This window comes from Pteropus vampyrus, unplaced genomic scaffold (assembly GCF_000151845.1).
Source record: "Pteropus vampyrus isolate Shadow unplaced genomic scaffold, Pvam_2.0 Scaffold505, whole genome shotgun sequence".
In the NCBI taxonomy this organism is placed as follows: Eukaryota; Metazoa; Chordata; class Mammalia; order Chiroptera; family Pteropodidae; genus Pteropus; species Pteropus vampyrus.
This window is the reverse complement of record NW_011889286.1, coordinates 477,341-495,468: the sequence shown is the minus strand read 5'-3', so window position 1 is coordinate 495,468 and position 18,128 is coordinate 477,341. Positions and strand designations below refer to the sequence as shown.

At 53.9% G+C, this 18,128-nt stretch overlaps 1 protein-coding gene across 10 annotated transcripts; it reads left to right on the top strand.

The window, feature by feature from the left end:
- Window positions 1-321: 321 nt before the first annotated feature.
- SIDT2 (SID1 transmembrane family member 2) lies at window positions 322-16,191 on the top strand. Of its 10 annotated transcripts, XR_002777759.1 has the most exons (28): window positions 881-1,063; window positions 2,735-2,856; window positions 3,145-3,309; window positions 3,396-3,441; window positions 3,849-3,950; window positions 4,056-4,139; window positions 4,891-4,990; window positions 5,184-5,249; window positions 6,153-6,246; window positions 6,598-6,650; window positions 7,396-7,467; window positions 7,629-7,700; window positions 7,891-7,953; window positions 8,767-8,885; window positions 9,143-9,216; window positions 9,314-9,380; window positions 9,994-10,067; window positions 10,209-10,332; window positions 10,509-10,626; window positions 11,135-11,271; window positions 11,522-11,630; window positions 11,864-11,940; window positions 12,113-12,159; window positions 12,434-12,539; window positions 13,210-13,320; window positions 14,559-14,672; window positions 14,764-14,908; window positions 15,596-15,742. XR_002777759.1 is itself a non-coding variant. In XM_023524891.1 (27 exons), the coding sequence occupies exons 1-27, from the start codon at window positions 881-883 to the stop codon at window positions 14,824-14,826; spliced, it is 2,562 nt and encodes an 853-aa protein (XP_023380659.1). In that variant the 5' UTR covers window positions 325-880; the 3' UTR covers window positions 14,827-15,465. The 10 variants fall into 10 exon arrangements, 8 of the variants coding, with proteins under 8 accessions (XP_023380665.1, XP_023380662.1, XP_023380664.1 ...); XM_023524891.1 differs by lacking the exon at window positions 15,596-15,742 and having other exon boundaries at window positions 325-1,063; window positions 14,764-15,465; XM_023524892.1 differs by lacking the exon at window positions 14,764-14,908 and having other exon boundaries at window positions 15,596-16,191.
- The last annotated feature ends 1,937 nt before the right edge of the window (window positions 16,192-18,128 follow it).

Below are 18,128 nucleotides of genomic sequence, written 5' to 3'. Positions count from 1 at the left end.
TCGTTTCTTAAGATCTCAGGAGAAAAAAATGGCCCAGGGGTGGAGAATGTCAATGGTAATGGCAATGGGTGGGCGTGGGGGTGGCGGGATCCCATCCCTAGATTTGAGCAGAGAAGAATTTAACAAGACTGCAACACCTGGAGATCCTTCACGGAAACATCTGTCTATTCCAAAGAAGCTCAGGACAACAAAAGAGGAGATAGCGGGATAGGAGTTGAGCTGGAAGGCTGCGGCCCCTTTAAGGTCCAATCCGGAACCTGGCCCTTTAAATCTGTGTCAGAAACTGACGTCAGCCCGCGGGCCAGCCGCCCGGCTGTTTACTGCTTCGCGGCGCCGCACTCTTTCCGAGTTCCGAAGGCGCCAGAGCCGCCGCGCCTGCCTGCTCTTAAAGGGCCCGCACCCGGGAAAACTCGCCGGGCCGCGCGGCGTCCCGTGGGTACCAGCTATCACGCCCCTAACCCTCAGACTCTCCTCCCTTTGCGACCACCCCCGCCGCTGGCTTCCTCTCCCTCCCTTCCTCCCCTTTCCCGGCGTCTGCAGGCTCCCAGCAACCAGCCGCCTCCTTGCTCACCGTCCTGGCGGGCGGCCGCAAGGTGTCCGGGCCGTGCTCAGCCGCTCGTGAGCTGGGGCCCCTTCCATTGGCCGTTCCCCACACTTTCTCCTTCCCTTCCCTGCCGCCCCCTCCCCTCCTGGCCCCTATGAGCGTCTCTGCGGCTCCAGGGAAGGGACGTTTCCTAATCTCAGGCCGGGGTTAAAGTTCTGGTCCTGGTGAGATGCTGGAAGCTGCGGCCGGAGCCGCAACCTGTCCCGGAGGTGTCCTGTCGCCTGTCGCTGCCGCCGCCACCACTGCTACCGCCGCCACTGCCGCCCTGCCAGGGCCATGTTCGCTCTGGGCTTGCCCGTCTTGGCGCTCCTGGTGGCCTCGGTCGAGAGCCATCTGGGGCTTCTGGGGCCCAAGAACGTCTCGCAGAAAGACGCCGAGTTTGAGCGCACCTACGTGGATGAGGTCAATAGCGAGCTGGTGAACATCTACACCTTCAACCACACTGTGACCCGAAACAGGGTGAGGGATCGGCCTGGGCTGGGAGCTGGTGGTGAGTGGGTGAGCAGACAAGGCTAGGCAATTCTGTCAGTCCCCTATGAATGAGCTGCCTCACTGGGTTCCCGTTTCCCAGAACCATGCTGGACCTTCTTGGCCAGTCTTCCTTCCTTTGCCCCCATTGTTTCTCTGAAGCTCCCACTGACAAGTTCTGAAGTTGTCTCATTCCCATCTTCTCTTTGACCCCCTCCTTTCCACAGATGTGGTCTGAACAGAACTGACTTGCTCCCAACAACCAAAATCTGGTAGCTATTTGGGGTCTGAGTGAAAGAGAAAGCCAGCTTGCTACTGGGCTTGGCCCAGAAAATCCCAGAATGAGACAGGCTCTAACTGAAAGCCCAGGCAACTTATAGCTGAGGTTCCCCGGAGAGTTGAATGCAGGACTTCCCAGGCTGCTAGAACTGCTGGAACCTTCCCAGCCCTCTTCTAGCCTTAGAGAGCCAGCTGGCCTTGGAAGTTGAAGGTGGCATAGATGAGGTCAACTCCAAGTTGGGTGGGAGGAGAAAGAGAATTTGTCTACTGTGAAGAATCTACCTTACCCTGACTTCGCTTTCATTTCTTTCCCAGTGGTGAGTTGAACATGGGCATAGCTAGGTCCAGGAAGCCTAGAGCTGAAGTTTGGAGAATTCTTGCAGCTCGGCTGTATGGTCTTCTGTCCATCTCTCCCCATGACTGGATTTACTAAGAAGCAGTGAGATTAAGAATGGGAATCTGTTTTTTTTTTTTTTTTCAGGATGGGAAGGGATTTGGTTTCTACGACAGGCCAGGATCTGCCTTCAGTACCTGGGTCTTTAAAGCTTGAGCTCCTCCTGTTTAGAGCACTTTCTTTCCTTTTTTTTTCCATATCTGGGGTCACCCTGAGAGCTGTGGCTTCTACCCCTCTGAAAAATTGCTGCCCTAAGGTTTCAGCTGCCCAAAAACAAGATTCACAGGATTTATTTAGTTTTATTTTTTCTTTAAACTCCTGCTGTCCTATATACTTTCCTCCATAGCATGGAGAGTGAGAGTGTTTCCATTTTATAGAGGGACAAATTGAGGCTTAGAGATGTGAAGTGACTTCTCCACAGCTAGGGATAGAATTTGACTTTCTCGGCTCTCAACAGTCCCTGTGTGTCTACCTGCTCCCCGCCCCCACCAGATTAGTTGTTGAATAGGAGCTTCTGACTCACAGGGAAGAACGCTGAAGTGTGTTTCTTGCTCTCGTGTGTGTGTGTGTGTGTGTGTGTGTGTGTGTGTGTGTGTACATGCACATGCACATGTATGCAGACGTGTGCATCCCATTAACATGGATAGGAATGGAGTATCCTGGAGAGGCCTGATATTTCCACTGTTTCCTGTCAGGAATTGAGGCCCTGCAGTTGCTTGGGTTCTGTTGCCCTGCTTGTACCTACCATCCAGGAGCTGGCCTCTTTCATAAGCCTCTCCTCTAAGTCAGCACTAGTCCCTCCTGGAGACTGGGGGCTGCCCTGGCAGAAGAATGGGTATGGATAGCTTCCCACCCTATCCAACGTGGGGAAAGAACAAAGCCGTTGGCGTGAGGGAGGGTAGGACTCAGTCTCTGGAGCCATGTGTCCAGGTGGCAGAGGTGGAGTCACCATGAGCTTGACTGAAGGGCATTTCCATCTCATTCTGCAGACAGAAGGTGTGCGTGTGTCCGTGAATGTCCTGAACAAGCAGAAGGGGGCTCCTTTGCTGTTCGTGGTCCGCCAGAAGGAGGCTGTGGTATCCTTCCAGGTGCCCCTAATCCTGCGAGGGCTGTGAGTAGGACCTTGGGATCAGGGAGGGGGTAGGCCTATGCTAGGCCTTGCCCAGAGCCTCACCCAGGTCCTCACCTAGGGCCTCAGACCACCCAGGAGCCCCTCTGTTTCACCTGCTCATCCCTAGAACCAGGAGGCTAGTCAGTGGCATAGGGCCAACTTAGAACCTGTCAGGTAGGGGTAGGGGGGTGGTGGAGACCAGAGTGGAGGGATTGAGGCCTTGTTCCCCTGGAGTGGCATGCTGGTTGGGGCAGTAGTCATGTCCCCACTCTCTGCTTTGGGCCATAGGTATCAGCGCAAGTACCTTTACCAAAAGGTGGAACGAACGCTGTGTCAGCCCCCCACCAAAAATGAGTCTGAGGTCCAGTTCTTCTATGTGGATGTGTCCACCTTGTCACCAGTCAACACCACGTATCAGCTCCGGGTCAGCCGAATGGATGACTTTGTGCTCAGGTCTGCAGGGGAGTGAGGAGACTATGAGACTGGCCTCTTTCCCAAGCTCTGGTAGTGATCGTGGGGGACTCTTCTCTGTCCTACAGGACTGGAGAGCAGTTTAGCTTCAATACTACAGCAGCGCAGCCTCAGGTAAGATTCCCCTGTTGACTGCCCTTTAAGAGGAGAAGTGGTGAAACTTGAACGTAGGAATGGGAGTGGTCGGTGGTCTTTGTTGTGACTTTCAGGCTGGCTGGACTCTCCCAGAACAGAGGCTCTGGCCCCAAGATGCTAAGGGGCAGATAGCCTGGGAAGTGCAGCAACATGGGCATCTGGCTGCTATCTTTTCTACTTGCCTCTCCAGCACTATCCTGAGTGCCCTGCTGAGATCAAGAGGAGTAGTATACAGAAAATGGGGCTGCTTATATAGTCACAGCATTTCTCCCTAGAGAGTCTCCACTGCCCAACCCTGAGAGAATTCACACTGTTCCCTTCTAGAAGGGCAGAGAGAGCATCCTCATGAGATGGGGCTCTCCCTGCCACCCTCCCTCTGCCCTCAGTACTTCAAGTATGAGTTCCCGGAGGGAGTGGATTCAGTGATTGTCAAGGTAACCTCCAACAAGGCCTTCCCCTGCTCAGTCATCTCTATCCAGGATGTCCTGGTAAGTGGCCTGCCCTTTTACATTCCACCAGCAGGTAGCAGGGCTTCTAAAGAGAGGGGACAGGGCCCAGGTCCCTGCATCTGCCTCTTTCTTCCTCCTCTGTAGTGCCCTGTCTATGATCTAGACAACAATGTAGCTTTCATCGGCATGTATCAGACTATGACCAAGAAGGCAGCCATCACTGTGCAGGTAGGAAATGCATATGAGCATGTGGGAGATGTGGCCGGTGATTGGCTTTCCAAACTCCTACTTTCCCCCTGCCCCATTCCTCCCCTGCCTACATGACTAAGTCTTGGCCCATCAGTCCCTGAGACATCGGGTCCTCTGATATATGTGACAGTTGAATCATAATCTCAATCGCCTTTGGGGACAGGAAAGAGCAGCATACCCTTTCTGGCTGTCATATCTACTTCATTTACTGTAATGATAGCAAGGAGAGGAAAGGGGTCCTGGCTGAGACATTGTGCCTGTATTTGGTAAAGGCTGAAACCTATGCTGAGGGCAGGGGGGTGAGGTGGTCATGTTTACCTCACAACATTCAGTAGTACAACTGATGGAGGCAACATGGTCCCTCCATTTTTTCTCCTGGCTGATGCCCAGCCTGTAACAGGGCACCCATGGGTTCCATGATAGTGGGGCATACACACGTTTGCTTACCTGGCCATAGTGTAGGTTCAAGATTTGGGCTCTGGAGTCAGATAATTCTGGCTCCACCACTTACTAAGCTAACTTCTGAACCTGTCTAATAGGGATAATGATAGTACTTACCTCATAAGAATCTTTGGGAAGATTAAGTAAAATAATATATAAAAAGAGTTTAGCATAATGTCTGGCTCAAAGTGCATGTTTGGAAAAGGATGATGATGATAACATTGATGATATGTATGATGATGACGATGATAATGATATTATCATTATCATCATCCTTGTCATCCTACAGCGCAAAGACTTCCCCAGCAACAGCTTCTATGTGGTGGTGGTGGTGAAGACAGAAGACCAAGCCTGTGGGGGTTCCTTGCCTTTTTACCCCTTTGTAGAAGGTAATTTTGTGTCCTGGGTTGGCTGGGCGTGGGGAGGTCTTGGTCACTTCCTGGAAGGTAGAAAAGCCTGCGTGACCGATTGGCGGATGTGATGGAATATAGATTTTTGGCCCCCAACTCTCTCAGGCCTGGTCTCACCAACTCTAGCCCAGTCCCAGGCCACTTGTTTGTCAGTTTGACATTTTACTTCCAGATGAACCGGTTGATCAAGGGCACCGCCAGAAAACCCTGTCAGTGCTGATATCTCGAGCAGTCACATGTGAGTGTGGGTGGCTTAGTGGGGATGAACTGGCCTCTGGCTTTTCCTCTCAGACCTGGGATAGGAAGGATGATGAAGACCTACTCAAGCAGGCTGATGGGGTAGGAAGAGGGAATGTTCTTGGTAGGGTTCACAATGGGAGGGCCAAGAGGTGAGTCCCACTATAACTTGGTACAGAAAGTCTATGACTAAAGAATGAGGTACTGAGTTCTGGTTTTCTCTGTGCTACTTAAAAGCAGTATAATCTCACTGAGCCTCAGTTCCCCCATCTCTATAACAAGGGCAATAGGATCTGTCCCATTAGTCTCGCTAAATTGTGAGACTTTACACAAAATTAGTAGGAAAGTACCAGGCGCCTTAGTCATGCTCAATAAATATTTAGTGAGTGATTGAACGGAGCCCTGTGTAAACTGGAAAGTATAAGATAAAAATAATGGATGGTGATAGGAGGGGAAAGAAGCCGCCTCTTCTATCCGGATTCTTTATTTAGCAAATATTTATTTATTGAGCACCTTTTGTGTGCCAGGTGCTATGCTGCAACTGTCGTCTTTAGGGAGCACCTGTCTAGAGGGACAGGAGCCTCTTGCTGTGCAGGGGGCTGAGAGCTGTGATGAGCAAAGAACAGGTCACTTTGGGAATGCAGGACAGAGAAGGCTTCCTAGGGTGTAAAATCTCTGAGCTGTGTTTTAGGTTTAAGATAGAATTTTCAAGAAAGAAGTAGAGGAGAAAATCCTTGCAGAGGGAGCAACATGAGCACAGACAGGAATTATGTCAGAGTCTGGCATGTTTGGGGACTAGGCAATTGTTCACACTGACTGGATTATTACATTTGAGGGGAGACGTGGTAAGAGATTTAGCTGTGTCATAATTGATCTGTTCACCTTCCTGCTTCCTTTCCCACAGCTGAGGCATATGTGGGTGGGATGCTCTTTTGCCTGGGCATATTCCTCTCCTTCTACCTGCTGACCGTCCTTCTGGCCTGTTGGGAGAACTGGAGGTAAAGTGAAACTGTGGGAGTCTCTCCTGATCCAGAAGAGATAGGGCAGAGGGTGGGGGAGATGACCCAGAAGGGCCTGAGCTGGTCCAGGGTAATCTTCCATACCACCAGCAGGACAGGGGAAGCAGGACCCTGTTGGAATCTGTGGTCCAGGAGCCTCTCCTGGAAACCAACCCTTCCCCTCAACCTTCTTCCCAAGCAGGGAGACCCCACATTGCTTCCTATCTTGGGAGGAACCCTGGGATCATGGATGAAAGTTATGGGGTGGAGAGGGTAGAAAGCAGGCCAGCCCAGCATAGGAGAGACCCTTGTCCTGCCCTTCTGGTTTGCCTCTGGATTCTATCCCTGCAGGCAGAGGAAGAAGACCCTTCTGGTGGCTGTGGACCGAGCCTGCCCAGAAAGCGGTACCTCCAGAGGGCCTAGGTGGGAGGGAAGAGTTTGCTTTGTGTTTTGGAGGTGATAGTGATGGATGGTTCCCTTGGGGGTTGGAGGAAGCTGTCTGGGGGCTTCTGGATATTCAGATCGGTACTAACACTGTAGGTGGACATGGGGCTAGGGTACTGTGCCCATCCTTCCCTAACATGCCTGTCTGAAAGGCTGCTTCTTGATTCATTCTCTGGGTCTAGCTACACTGTCTGCCTTAGACAATGGGGCTCATAGTCTCTGGGATTATTAACCTTTCATTCTCTCTCCCTTTCTTCTGTCCCTCTCTTTCTATCCTCCCTCCTGCTTGGGACCTTCTCTCTCAGCTTCTCTCCTTGGTAAGCTCCAGGTGCTGTGGGCAGAGTTGCTGGAGTCCAGAGTTGGGGAGAGGGGGAAGCACAGGGGTGTCTGGGTGGGTTCTGGACAGGCCAATACTGTCTGTCCTTACTGCTGGTAATTAAAGTGCATCAATTCCTTGGCCTTTCTCTCTGTTTAGGGAGGACAAAGGGTGACAAGTGTTTCCGCTGGGGACACATGTGGGAGGGACTTCAGGGCAGGTGGTGGTGGTAGGAGTGAGCTATGTTTGCTAGGATGGTTTGCTTATTTGCTACTGTCATGGCCCCTCTGTGTCTCTCTTCTCTGTCTGGATTCTTCCTTCTCTCTTCTCCCTGGCTTTTGGCCTCTTTTTGCTTCTAGGGCTAAAGGGACCTTGACTTCTCATTGCAGGTCACCCTCGGGCCCTGGCTGACTCCTGCCCTGGCAGCGCCTCTTATGAGGGTTACAACTACGGCTCCTTTGGTATGTGTCAACGCCAGAGGTTGTGCTAGCCCACTCACAACCCAGTCTTCTGAAGTTGCCACGTCCAAAATGGCAAATTGGCAGCCAGCTTCCTCAGAGCCCCTTGGGGATGAGTCCAGCATCCCCTTCCCTGAGGTCTGTCCTCACCGCTTATTCTGCAGAGAACTGTTCTGGATCCACCGAGGGTCTGGTTGACAGTGCGGGCACTGGGGAGCTCTCCTACACTTACCAGGGTGAGTGGGCCAGGCAGGGCCAAGTAGTGTGATGCAGGGCTGGCGCTGGCTGGGTGAAACCTGATGGTGGGCGGTTGCCTCTTCTGCCAGATGCCGGGACAGGGAAAGACCTGCTGCCTCCCACCCCTCACCTCCTTCCGCCTTTCGTCCCTGGGCCCACTTCCCTGGTAACTTTCCCTTTCCTTTGAAGGACACGACCAGTTCAAGCGGCGCCTCCCCTTTGGCCAGATGCGGCAGCTGTGCATTGCCATGGGTAGATGTGGGGAGGGGGAGCGCTGCTCTGCCAATCAGTTCCTGCCAGGGTGGTTGACTGGAGCCGGTGGGCTCTGGGACCAGAAGGATGCTTGTGCATGGCTTCCCCATCTAATGCCAATAATTATCAACTCTTGTGTCTTTTGAAATAAGCAGGCACTGGGCTCTGATGCTGGTAGGCTGGCATCCCAGTTAGCCCTGGGCCAGATTTTCTGGTTTGCTGTCATGTTCACCAGCACCCTCACTCCCTGGCCTGCTGGAGCAGGGCTCATGGGCAGGGGTGTCATATCCTGGCCCCTGGAGGCTTTGGTCAGGCAAGGTCACAGGAGGAAGCTTCTGAAGGCACAAGAAAAGAACAGGCTAAAGCAGCAGGTGCTCTTCCTAGAGGCAGCCTCTCACCTTACCTGAACACCAGGGCCCACTAGGTCTTTGTGGGGGCCAAGGCAATGTCTTTTCAGATCCCACGTGGCTGGGTACCTTCTACTAAGCATGACTTTTGCCAAATTCAGTCCTGCTGCTTGAGTCTGGGGCCCAGGGTCTGCTCAGTGTCCTGGTCTGGAAGCCTTAGCTCAGTAAAGAGGCCACGCTGGAGCAGTCCCTGTTTGGTGGCCTCTGCAGAGCCCACCCTGTTTCGCCTCAAGGACTTAGGAGCACTTGGAACCTACTCCCAAGGCCTGGGCCTACCTCCATCCCTGCTCTGAGCCCACAGTTTGCCTCTTCCCACTACCTAGTAATTGTGACAATTGCCCCAGGTGGTTGGAGACAGACCTGGATCTGTGCCCACTGAGTAACCCTTCTCTCCTGCCCTCCCTAGACCGCTCTCTTGACCCTGTGGGCACTCGGCCACGACTGGACTCCTTGAGCTCTGTGGAGGAGGATGACTACGACACGTTGACCGACATCGAATCAGACAAGAACGTCATTCGCACCAAGGTCTGACACCTCGTGGGCCGGACCTGGTCAGGGGTTCCCCAAGGAAGGGAGGTTCTATATCAGGCTCCAGCTGGGGCAGGACAGATTCCTGAGAACTGACTCAACTGCTAGCCCTTATGGGCTGATTGGCCAGCAGCAATGAGACAGTCAAGAGCCCTGCCCTCCGGAGTCCTGGCCCCTCTTGTGTTTTTCTCACCGGGGCGAGAGGGCCCTCTCCCAGGCTGTGGGAAAGGGGGCTCACTGCAGCTTCTCCCCAGCAATACCTCTATGTGGCCGACCTGGCACGCAAGGACAAACGCGTTCTGCGAAAAAAGTACCAGATCTACTTTTGGTGAGTGGACAGGGTGAGTGGGGCTTCCTGTTATTGGTGGGGTGGGGCGGCCATTCCTCAGGTCCTGACCATTCGCCAATGCCCTCCTACTCCTCAGGAACATTGCCACCATTGCCGTCTTCTATGCGCTTCCTGTGGTGCAGCTGGTGATCACCTACCAGACGGTGAGCGGGTGGTGGCCCGTGCTCCTAGGCCTCTGCTGAGTGGCCTCTCGGACCTGTGAGCTCCCCTTTACCACGATCTGGGACACCACCCCAAGTGTACAGCCTGCCAGTCTGGGGCTCTGGAGCAAACACAGGTCTTAGGTTGCAGGGCCTGGGTTCAAATCCCAACTCTGCTTTACCAGCTGGGTAACCTTGAGCAAGTCATTTCACTTCCCTGAGCATCAGTTTATTAATCTGCAAAATGGGGGCAGCACAACACTAATGATGGCACCTTCCCCAGGTTGTTGCAGGGATTCATGTAATGAAAAGTCCTGGGACTTTCTAAGTCTCAGTTTCTCTTCTCTTTTCTCTGTATTGGGGCAAGAACCTCTGTACTGGGTCACGCCCCAGGGTTTTCAGCCATACCCAGTGAGGGGAGACAGTGACTGTGCTGAAAGGAGGACTTGCCTGGTAAATGTGTGCGCACACATACTGGCTGTGGTGGCACTTCCTATCCATGGCAGATGAGACAGGGTGATGTGGCATGGGCTAGAGCCTGCCTCCCCCTTACCCGGGCAGAGGGCTGAGTTTGGTGCTTTAGTGGCCCCGTTTCTGTTCCCATTCCCTGCCGCAGGTGGTGAATGTCACAGGGAATCAGGACATCTGCTACTACAACTTCCTCTGCGCCCACCCGCTGGGCAACCTCAGGTGAGAATAATCTTGGGAGGCCCCTTCCCCAGGCGAAAGGTGAACCCAGGAAGGAGGCAGAGGTTCTGCAAATGCCCTCCTCAGGTTGGGTAGAGGCCAGGGTATGAGGCCGAGGTTGTGCACCCCGTGTCATCCTTCTAGCGCCTTCAACAACATACTCAGCAACTTGGGGTACATCCTGCTGGGGCTGCTGTTCTTGCTCATCATCTTGCAGCGGGAGATCAATCACAACCGGGCCCTGCTACGCAATGACCTCTATGCTCTGGTGAGGAGTGCCTGCCCTCCCACTGAGGCCTCTGCTGCAGGCGTGACCCAGCCCTGCCCACATACCCACTCTACCTACATCCCACTCCTCTTTCATGATCTCCCTGTTTGGGTCCCTTCCATCCTCCCTTGCCACCTCACTTCCCCTTTCTCTTCCCTTCTCTTTCTCCCCAACAGGAATGTGGGATCCCCAAACACTTCGGCCTGTTCTATGCCATGGGCACAGCCCTGATGATGGAGGGCCTGCTAAGCGCTTGTTATCACGTCTGCCCCAACTATACCAATTTTCAGTTTGGTGAGCGGGGCCTTCCTATTCCCTGGCTGAACCTACAGCAGGGACCTGCCCACGTCCTTCACCATCCCAAAGTCACCTGCAGATATCCCTGAGGCTCTGCGTCATAGGAGGCTCCAGGGCTGCAGTGCCTGTGTACACACACATCCTAGCTTATAGAGAATAGGCATCTGGATGCTATTTCATTCATCTGTTGAGCCTTTCCTATGGAAAGGCAAGTGCAAGCACTGAGAAAACAAAGATTAATTAAGATATGGTCCCTGATCTCAGGGTGCTCAGACTAAGTTGTCTCATCCGGGGAAGTGAGACCACGGGTGACAGCCAGTGGGTGGCAGTGATGTGACAGAGACAGTTAAGGGACTAGGGGTCAGGTGCCAGCCTGCCCCAGCTTGCTCTGGGGTCGTGAGTCAGTGTGGGGGCTCTCTCTTCCACTCTGATTGTCAGGGCCGGGAGTTTTCATGCTGAGACTCGGTAAATGTTGCTGTAGCTCAGCCCTTGTCCCCCGTCCTAGACACATCGTTTATGTACATGATTGCTGGGCTCTGCATGCTGAAGCTCTACCAGAAGCGGCACCCAGACATCAACGCCAGTGCCTACAGCGCCTACGCCTGCTTGGCCATTGTCATCTTCTTTTCTGTGCTGGGCGTGGTGAGGCCCCCACCTGCTCTGCTCGCCCCGTAGGAAAAGTGTACGCACGTTCACACATACGTGCGTGTGCACACACACCCTCTCTAACCTCCTTCAGGAGAGATGCCTGCTCCTTCCCTAAAGTTCCTTCCCTGGCCCCTCACAACCTGGCTTGGCTGAGCAGCTGCCTGCCTCCTGCAGAGGAAGGGTGGGCTGGGGGAGCAGCTTTCTTCAGCATCTTCTCAGCCCTGCCCTCGGTGGCCCCTGGCAGGTCTTTGGCAAAGGGAACACGGCGTTCTGGATCATCTTCTCGGTCATTCACATTATTGCCACCCTGCTCCTCAGCATACAGCTCTATTACATGGGCCGCTGGAAGCTGGGTGAGGGCATATCCAGGGCAGGGTATGGGGAGGGGACCTGCTGGGCCCCATGGAGTGAGGGGTTGGTGGCCTCAGGGACCTGGATCACAAGCAACTTTTGCATTCACTGGGGGCCTGGAGGAGTCACTAGTGAGGAATCAGATGAGGTCTTGGCCTCGCTGTGGCCTCCAAAGGCCCCGGCTCCTCAGCTGGCACAGGCTGGGGACCGGGGAAGAAGGACCTTCTCCTTGCAGACTCGGGGATCGGCCGTCGCATTCTCCACGTGCTCTACACAGACTGCATCCGGCAGTGCAGCGGGCCCCTCTACGTGGTACCTAACCGGCTCCCCAGCCCCTAACCTCCGTCTGCTCTCTTCCCTCTGGTGGGGCAGGGGTGAAGCTGAGGGCCCAGGGTAGGGGGGACCGACTGACTCGGGCCTTCACCTGCTTCTCTCCCTGTCTCTCTTCCCCTCTCTCAGTCCCCCTGTCTCTGCTTCCCTCCAGGACCGCATGGTGCTGCTGGTCATGGGCAACATAATCAACTGGTCACTGTGAGTCTGGCCACTGTCTGTGGTCGCCTGGCTGGGTGGACACCTGGGGACTTGGCCAACCACTGGCTACCTTGGGGGCCATGGACAAATTCTAAACTTGAGGCATGAGAGGTGGGATCTGGCAAGAGAGGAGTTGGCACCTGGCGTTCTAGAATCTTCTGTGGGCCTCTGAACCCAGACCTACATCATAATAAAAATGGGGTAGAGACAGGGGCAAGCCCTTTTCTTGCCGTTGCCCTCCTCTGCTTCACTAGCCCTCCCTCCCTCTTGCCAGGGCTGCCTATGGCCTCATTATGCGCCCCAATGATTTTGCCTCCTACTTGTTGGCCATCGGCATCTGCAATCTGCTTCTTTACTTTGCCTTCTACATCATTATGAAGGTGAGTGACGATGGCTAAGCCTACTCTGCCTGCTGTCCTGTGTTTGGGGAGGGAGATCGGCACAGCCTACCCTGGGGCAGCACTGCGATGGAGGGAGAATTTTTCTGTCCATCCGTCTATGCCAGTGAGGTGTGAGGCGGGGAGAAGCTAACGTCTCTTGCATGTACCCCCTGGGAACCAACTATGTCCTAAGAGCCACTTACTGAGCACCTTCCATGTTTTAAGAATGGTCCGTGAAACTGGTAGCACTTAAGGCTACAGTTGGTAAGAACCCTGTTCAGTGTAGAAAGGGTTGAGGAGGCGGGACTCACTGAATCTGTGGCAGGCTCGGAGCTCCGAGGGCCAGGCGCTTCCTAGGGGACCCTCATGCTATCCAGTGTGAGAGGAGCACCACGCATAGGGAGAGCCCCCTGGCCAATACACCCTGCCAGCACAGGGTTCTGGGCAGATGGAGCCCAGCCAGGGTAGACATCAGCAATGAGGACCGCAGGCTGCTAGTATAGGGACAAGCTGAGCTGTGTAACTATATGAGGTGACGGTACGAATCCAAAAAGGCTTCCTGAAAGCATGGGAAGGCACTAGGAAAGCAGCATCTAGGGCAAGCCGGGAAATCTGGTCGGGTGAGGCCTGGCCCTCAGGCCGCTTTTTCCTTCCTCACCCCAACTCCCAGCTCCGAAGCGGGGAAAGGATCAAGCTCATCCCCCTGCTCTGCATCGTCTGTACCTCGGTGGTCTGGGGCTTTGCACTCTTCTTCTTCTTCCAGGGACTCAGCACCTGGCAGGTGAGCAGTCGTCCTGCCGAGGAGGTGGGAGAGTCACTCACAGGGTCATTTTGAGCCAACACATGGCCAATTCTCTTTTCAAACATAGTTTGTGAGCACCTCCTGTGGCCAGCACTTTCACAGTGACTTTCTTGTTTAATCCTCCTACCATGCTAGCATGAAGGGTCCCCATTGTACTTATGAGGCAGCTGAGGCTCAGGGAGGCTAAGGGACCTGCCCAAGGTCACATAGCTAGTGAGTGGCACAGCTTGAGGTTGAAGCTAGCCAGCTCTGTCTTCTTAGGACACCTGCCACGAATTAGATTTAGTCCTGCGATCCGAACTAAGTCTGCCACAGGTTCTGCCTTTGACGTACTAATAATCTAGTTTAAAAGAAGGACTGTTAATTCCTGGGTTTCTGTTGACAATATATTGCATGAGATGAAGGATATAGGCAAGATGGACAGGGGAAAGTACAAGAGGGCAGAGTTCGTAGACCTCTGTGAGTTAAGAGGTCCAGGAAAGCTTCCTGGAAGAGGCAGGCCTTGCTCTTGGCCTTAAAGATCCTGAGTCATGGGGAAGGGCCTTGTGGCCCAGAGATGCTATGTCCTGTGTAATGATACAGAGGCAGAACTAGATGGAGCAGATTTGGGGCTTAGTAAATGTACTAATTTAGGAGTCAGATGAAGACTGTGAGCTCCTTGAGGGCAGGGCAGGTCGTTCTTGGTCATCTCTGTGCTTTCAACGTGTGGCACAGACAGCCCCCAGACAGAGTGAGGTCCAGCCCATGTTCGTTGGATAAAGGTGATAGGTATACCACAGAGGACCTTGACTGCCACAGGTCATGGCTACTGCCTGGCTTGGGCAGAGGTATGTAACCTGACAATTGGGCTATTGAAGAAAATGCGCCCAAAGGAGCCCTGGAGGCCTGATTAGAGCAGAGGGCAGAGTCCAAGGTGTGGACTGAGTTAGACACTAGAAGGCTTTGTGGCCTTCTGGTGTCTCAAAGTCATCACAACCCTCTGCTCTTAGTTCAAGGGAAGAAGAATCTGAGGGGTGGAAGATCAGAGTGAAAGAAAGGAGAGGGCAGAAGCAGGGAGAAATTTGTAATAAAAGCCAGTTCTTTGATGTGGGAGTCTAGGGTAGGGTGCAAGCAGAAAGGAAATGCTCTCCCTCCTGGGCTGGGAATGGGGAGAGCCCTGGACGAAGAGCGCGGTGCCAGAGCGGTGTCAGCAGGCAGCTCTCCCTGTTACTGCCCAGAAAACCCCTGCCGAGTCACGGGAGCACAACCGGGACTGCATCCTTCTTGACTTCTTTGATGACCATGACATCTGGCACTTCCTGTCCTCTATCGCCATGTTTGGGTCATTCCTGGTACGTGAGATTCTTCTGGCTGAGCGAAGAGGGTGTAGTAGAGGTGCAGGCTGTTCCCTTGCCTGTGCTTGACTCAGCATCCACCCCCCAGGTGTTGCTGACCCTGGATGACGACCTGGACACCGTGCAGCGGGACAAGATCTATGTCTTCTAGTGGGAGCTGAGCCCCCTTGCTTCATTCATGGGGCCCTGAGCTCCTATGCTTCACTGCCCGGAGCCTCTTTAGTGCCTGGGGTGTGAGTCCCAGCCCTGCTGCCCAGTGCTGGGTAGTGGCGGGACATGAGGCCTAGCCCAAGCCTGGCCTGGGACAGTCACAGGGATGGCCTTGAGCCTTGCAGCTGCCCTCTGCGGGGGAGGAGGCCTGTTCCCCTTCAACCCCAGATACTGGCTAAATTGCTGCTATCTTCTCAGTGTTGGACCCTTCTGTGGTCCTTGTCTTTGGCTCTCTGTTTGTCCCTCTGCAAGAGGAAGGAGGGAAGTGTTGCCCCGCCCATCTCATGCGTCACATTCTGCCCGCCAGTCCCCCAACCTACCATCCCCTACCCTCGCTCCCCCACCCCTCCCTCACCCCAATCCTGGGGCCCAAAGCCATTTCTGCCTCAGTCTGGGGCCTGATTCTCTGTCCTGCACCAGGGCCCCACTTCTTTTTGGGGTTATATTTGGCTGCCATCACTGCCCACTCTGGTCAGCCAGGATAGATAGGGATGGAGGATTTTGGAGGCTGGCCAGCTGGTTCCAGGCCTTTGGTGCTAAGACCTGTGAAGGTCTGTGGCTGGCTCTTTGGCAGTGAGGGTCAGCCTATATGTGAGAACCAACTTTGATCTGAGGTGTCACCTTCTTATTACATCAGCCCCCATACTGCTGCTGGCACCAGGATTGGAAAGAAAAAGCAACTGACCCTTTTTCTTCCTTTTTTTTTCCAGGCCCTTAATCCTGCCAAGCTCCTGCTAGGGGCCTTTCAGTGCCATTGACATTGCCCAAGAATGTCCAGGGGCGAAGGAGGGAGGATTCAAAGAGCCCAGCCCATCCTGCCTCCTCCACAGCCACAGGAGCCCCAGTGCCTATCTTAGAAAGGGGCTCAAGAAAGGGACATGACATTTCCCTCTATGTCCCTGGTCTCAGCCTCACTCTAGGACCCAGGGCTGGCTCCTAAATTTCCGTCCTTCTTCTGCCAAGTTCTATGTTGGTCACACACATGCGTATATGTGAAACCTTGGAGTTTACACTGAGTGGCCCCAGCTCTGGGACCTCTGGCTGCTCTGGTACTAGGGTCCCCTTCACCCTACCTGGTCCATTCCAGATGCCAAGGTTGGGGAGGTCAGGTCAAGCCTTTGCCTCACAGATGGGAATGTGTTTTATTCTCCCCAACTTGTTTTTATAGCTCTCCTTTGGGCTGGGGAGAGGAGGTGGGTCTGGATCTTTTTTCAGAACTCTGTTTAATGTCTGTTTCCATGCTACAGTTGCATTTCTGTTTTCTATGAACGAGTCAGCATTCAATTAAAGAAACAACCAGATGCAGTCTCAGGCCCCTGTTTGCTCCCCCTTTCTGATTATAGATGTTGAGAATGTGGAGTGGGTTAGAGGCCTTCCATTTTCCAGTTCTTCTGGTCTACTTTTCCCTTTTCTAAACCACAGGCCCATTGGGAACAACAGTTCCTTGGTTCCCCCATATTTTTCCTCTCCTTTGAGCAATGGCATCAATTCAGTAAATATTTATCTGGGGCCTGCTCCATGCCAGGCACTGTGTTGGAGAGGGTAGTGTACTAAAAAAGCCGTAGCCATGCCACCTCACCTGAGATCTCCCTACCCCTTTCTGGCAAATGGCAGTGGCCTCTGCCTACCTAGTTCCCACCTACCCATCAGGCAGCTTCACTTCTGGTCTGAGCCTTTCCCAGCTTGGCAGGCTGCAGGTGCAGTGCTCCCTGCTGTGGCTTTAATGAGTTAGGGTCAAGGCTGGGGTCCTGCCCTAGGATGAGGGATGCCTCAGTGGGTAGTACTCAGGGAACACAAGATGGTGATGGCTAGTGGGTGAGTGGGTGTGTGGATGACAGACTCCAAGGGGGGCAGAGTTTTGAAATTATCTTGGAAGGCTGGTATAGGTTTCAACAGGCTAAGGAGGATAAGATTTGGGGAGCGAGGAAACTGGTGAATTCAGAACCCAACCAGAGGTCTTGGCATGCTTTCCTTGCAGATACCACTAGAGGGCGTTATAGCTCTACACACCACTGCTAGCCTGTGTGGCGTCACTTTAGGGCTTGGGGGTGGGGAACGGAGCTCCTTTCCTCTAGCAGGAAGCCCGCCAAGGGGTGAGCTCTGGAGTCAGGAGGCTGACTGCAGGAGCCAGCCCTCTCCTGGTGATGCTAGGTGTGTCTGTTGAGTGTGTGGTGGAGAGTATTAGCTCCTGCCAGGCTGCCCTAGGATGGGGGTGGGGGTTGACTCAGTGGGCCGCCCAGAGACCCCAGTTGAAGTCTTTCACCTTCTTTACCTCCTTCGATCCCTTCCTGAGACCCCTGAAGCCAATTACAAGCAAGATATGAGTGGATCTCCTTCCTGGGGTCACAGAGTCCAGTCTGTTCTCAGGACAGGTAGGGACCATTCCTAAATGGGCAGAGGAAGGGATGAGAGCAGCACCTGAGCCTCTTACCCTGGTGTTGGAGTCTCAGGCCCTGCCAGGCCTTAGAGACCCTCTGGATGGGGGCCAGGGTCAACTGAGCCGCTTCGAAACCCTTAAATCCCCCCCCGCCCCGCCCCACTAAAGCCTATAACTCAAGACCCACCCCAACTGAAAGCTCTTCTCAACCTGAGCAGAGCGGCACCACTGAAAGGGTGAGTGGGACAGCCTCTCCAGCTCTCACACGGGGCTCTACGGGGAGGTCCAGGTTCTGCTACTCATGACTCATCATGTGGCCTTGTGTAAGATGTTCTCTGAGCCTCAGTTTCCTCATCTGTAAAATGGGGGTAGTGATTATGTTCTCACGATGTGGCTGTATTAAATGAGAACATTTGCAAAGTGCCTGGCACGTAGTCAGTTCTCAGTAAAAGTTACTTCCTATCTCTGACTAGAGCTAAAAGCCCAGGAGGAGAGGGTGGCTGGTTTGTCCCCTACAGGCCTCAGAGATGGACTCCCCTACCCCCACCCCCACCCCCTTTCCTCTCTCTCTTTCTCTGGCCAGACCTTCTTAAATTTCCCCCTCCCCTCAAACTCAAGGGCAGGAAACAGTGAAGAAGGAGCAGCCCTAAGTCCAGATAGCAGGGAAAGCCTTCTGGTCCTGTCCATAAAAGGCTTTTCCCGCTGGTTCCCTGCAGGCAGCACAGCCCCGCCCTGCCCGCTCCATCTCCAAAGCACGCAGAGAATGTCTCCAGCAGCCCCAGCAGACTGCTCCAACTTGGTGTCTTTCCCCAAATATGGAGCCTGCGTGGAGTCACTGGGGGGTCTGGGGGTGGGGAACAAAGCCC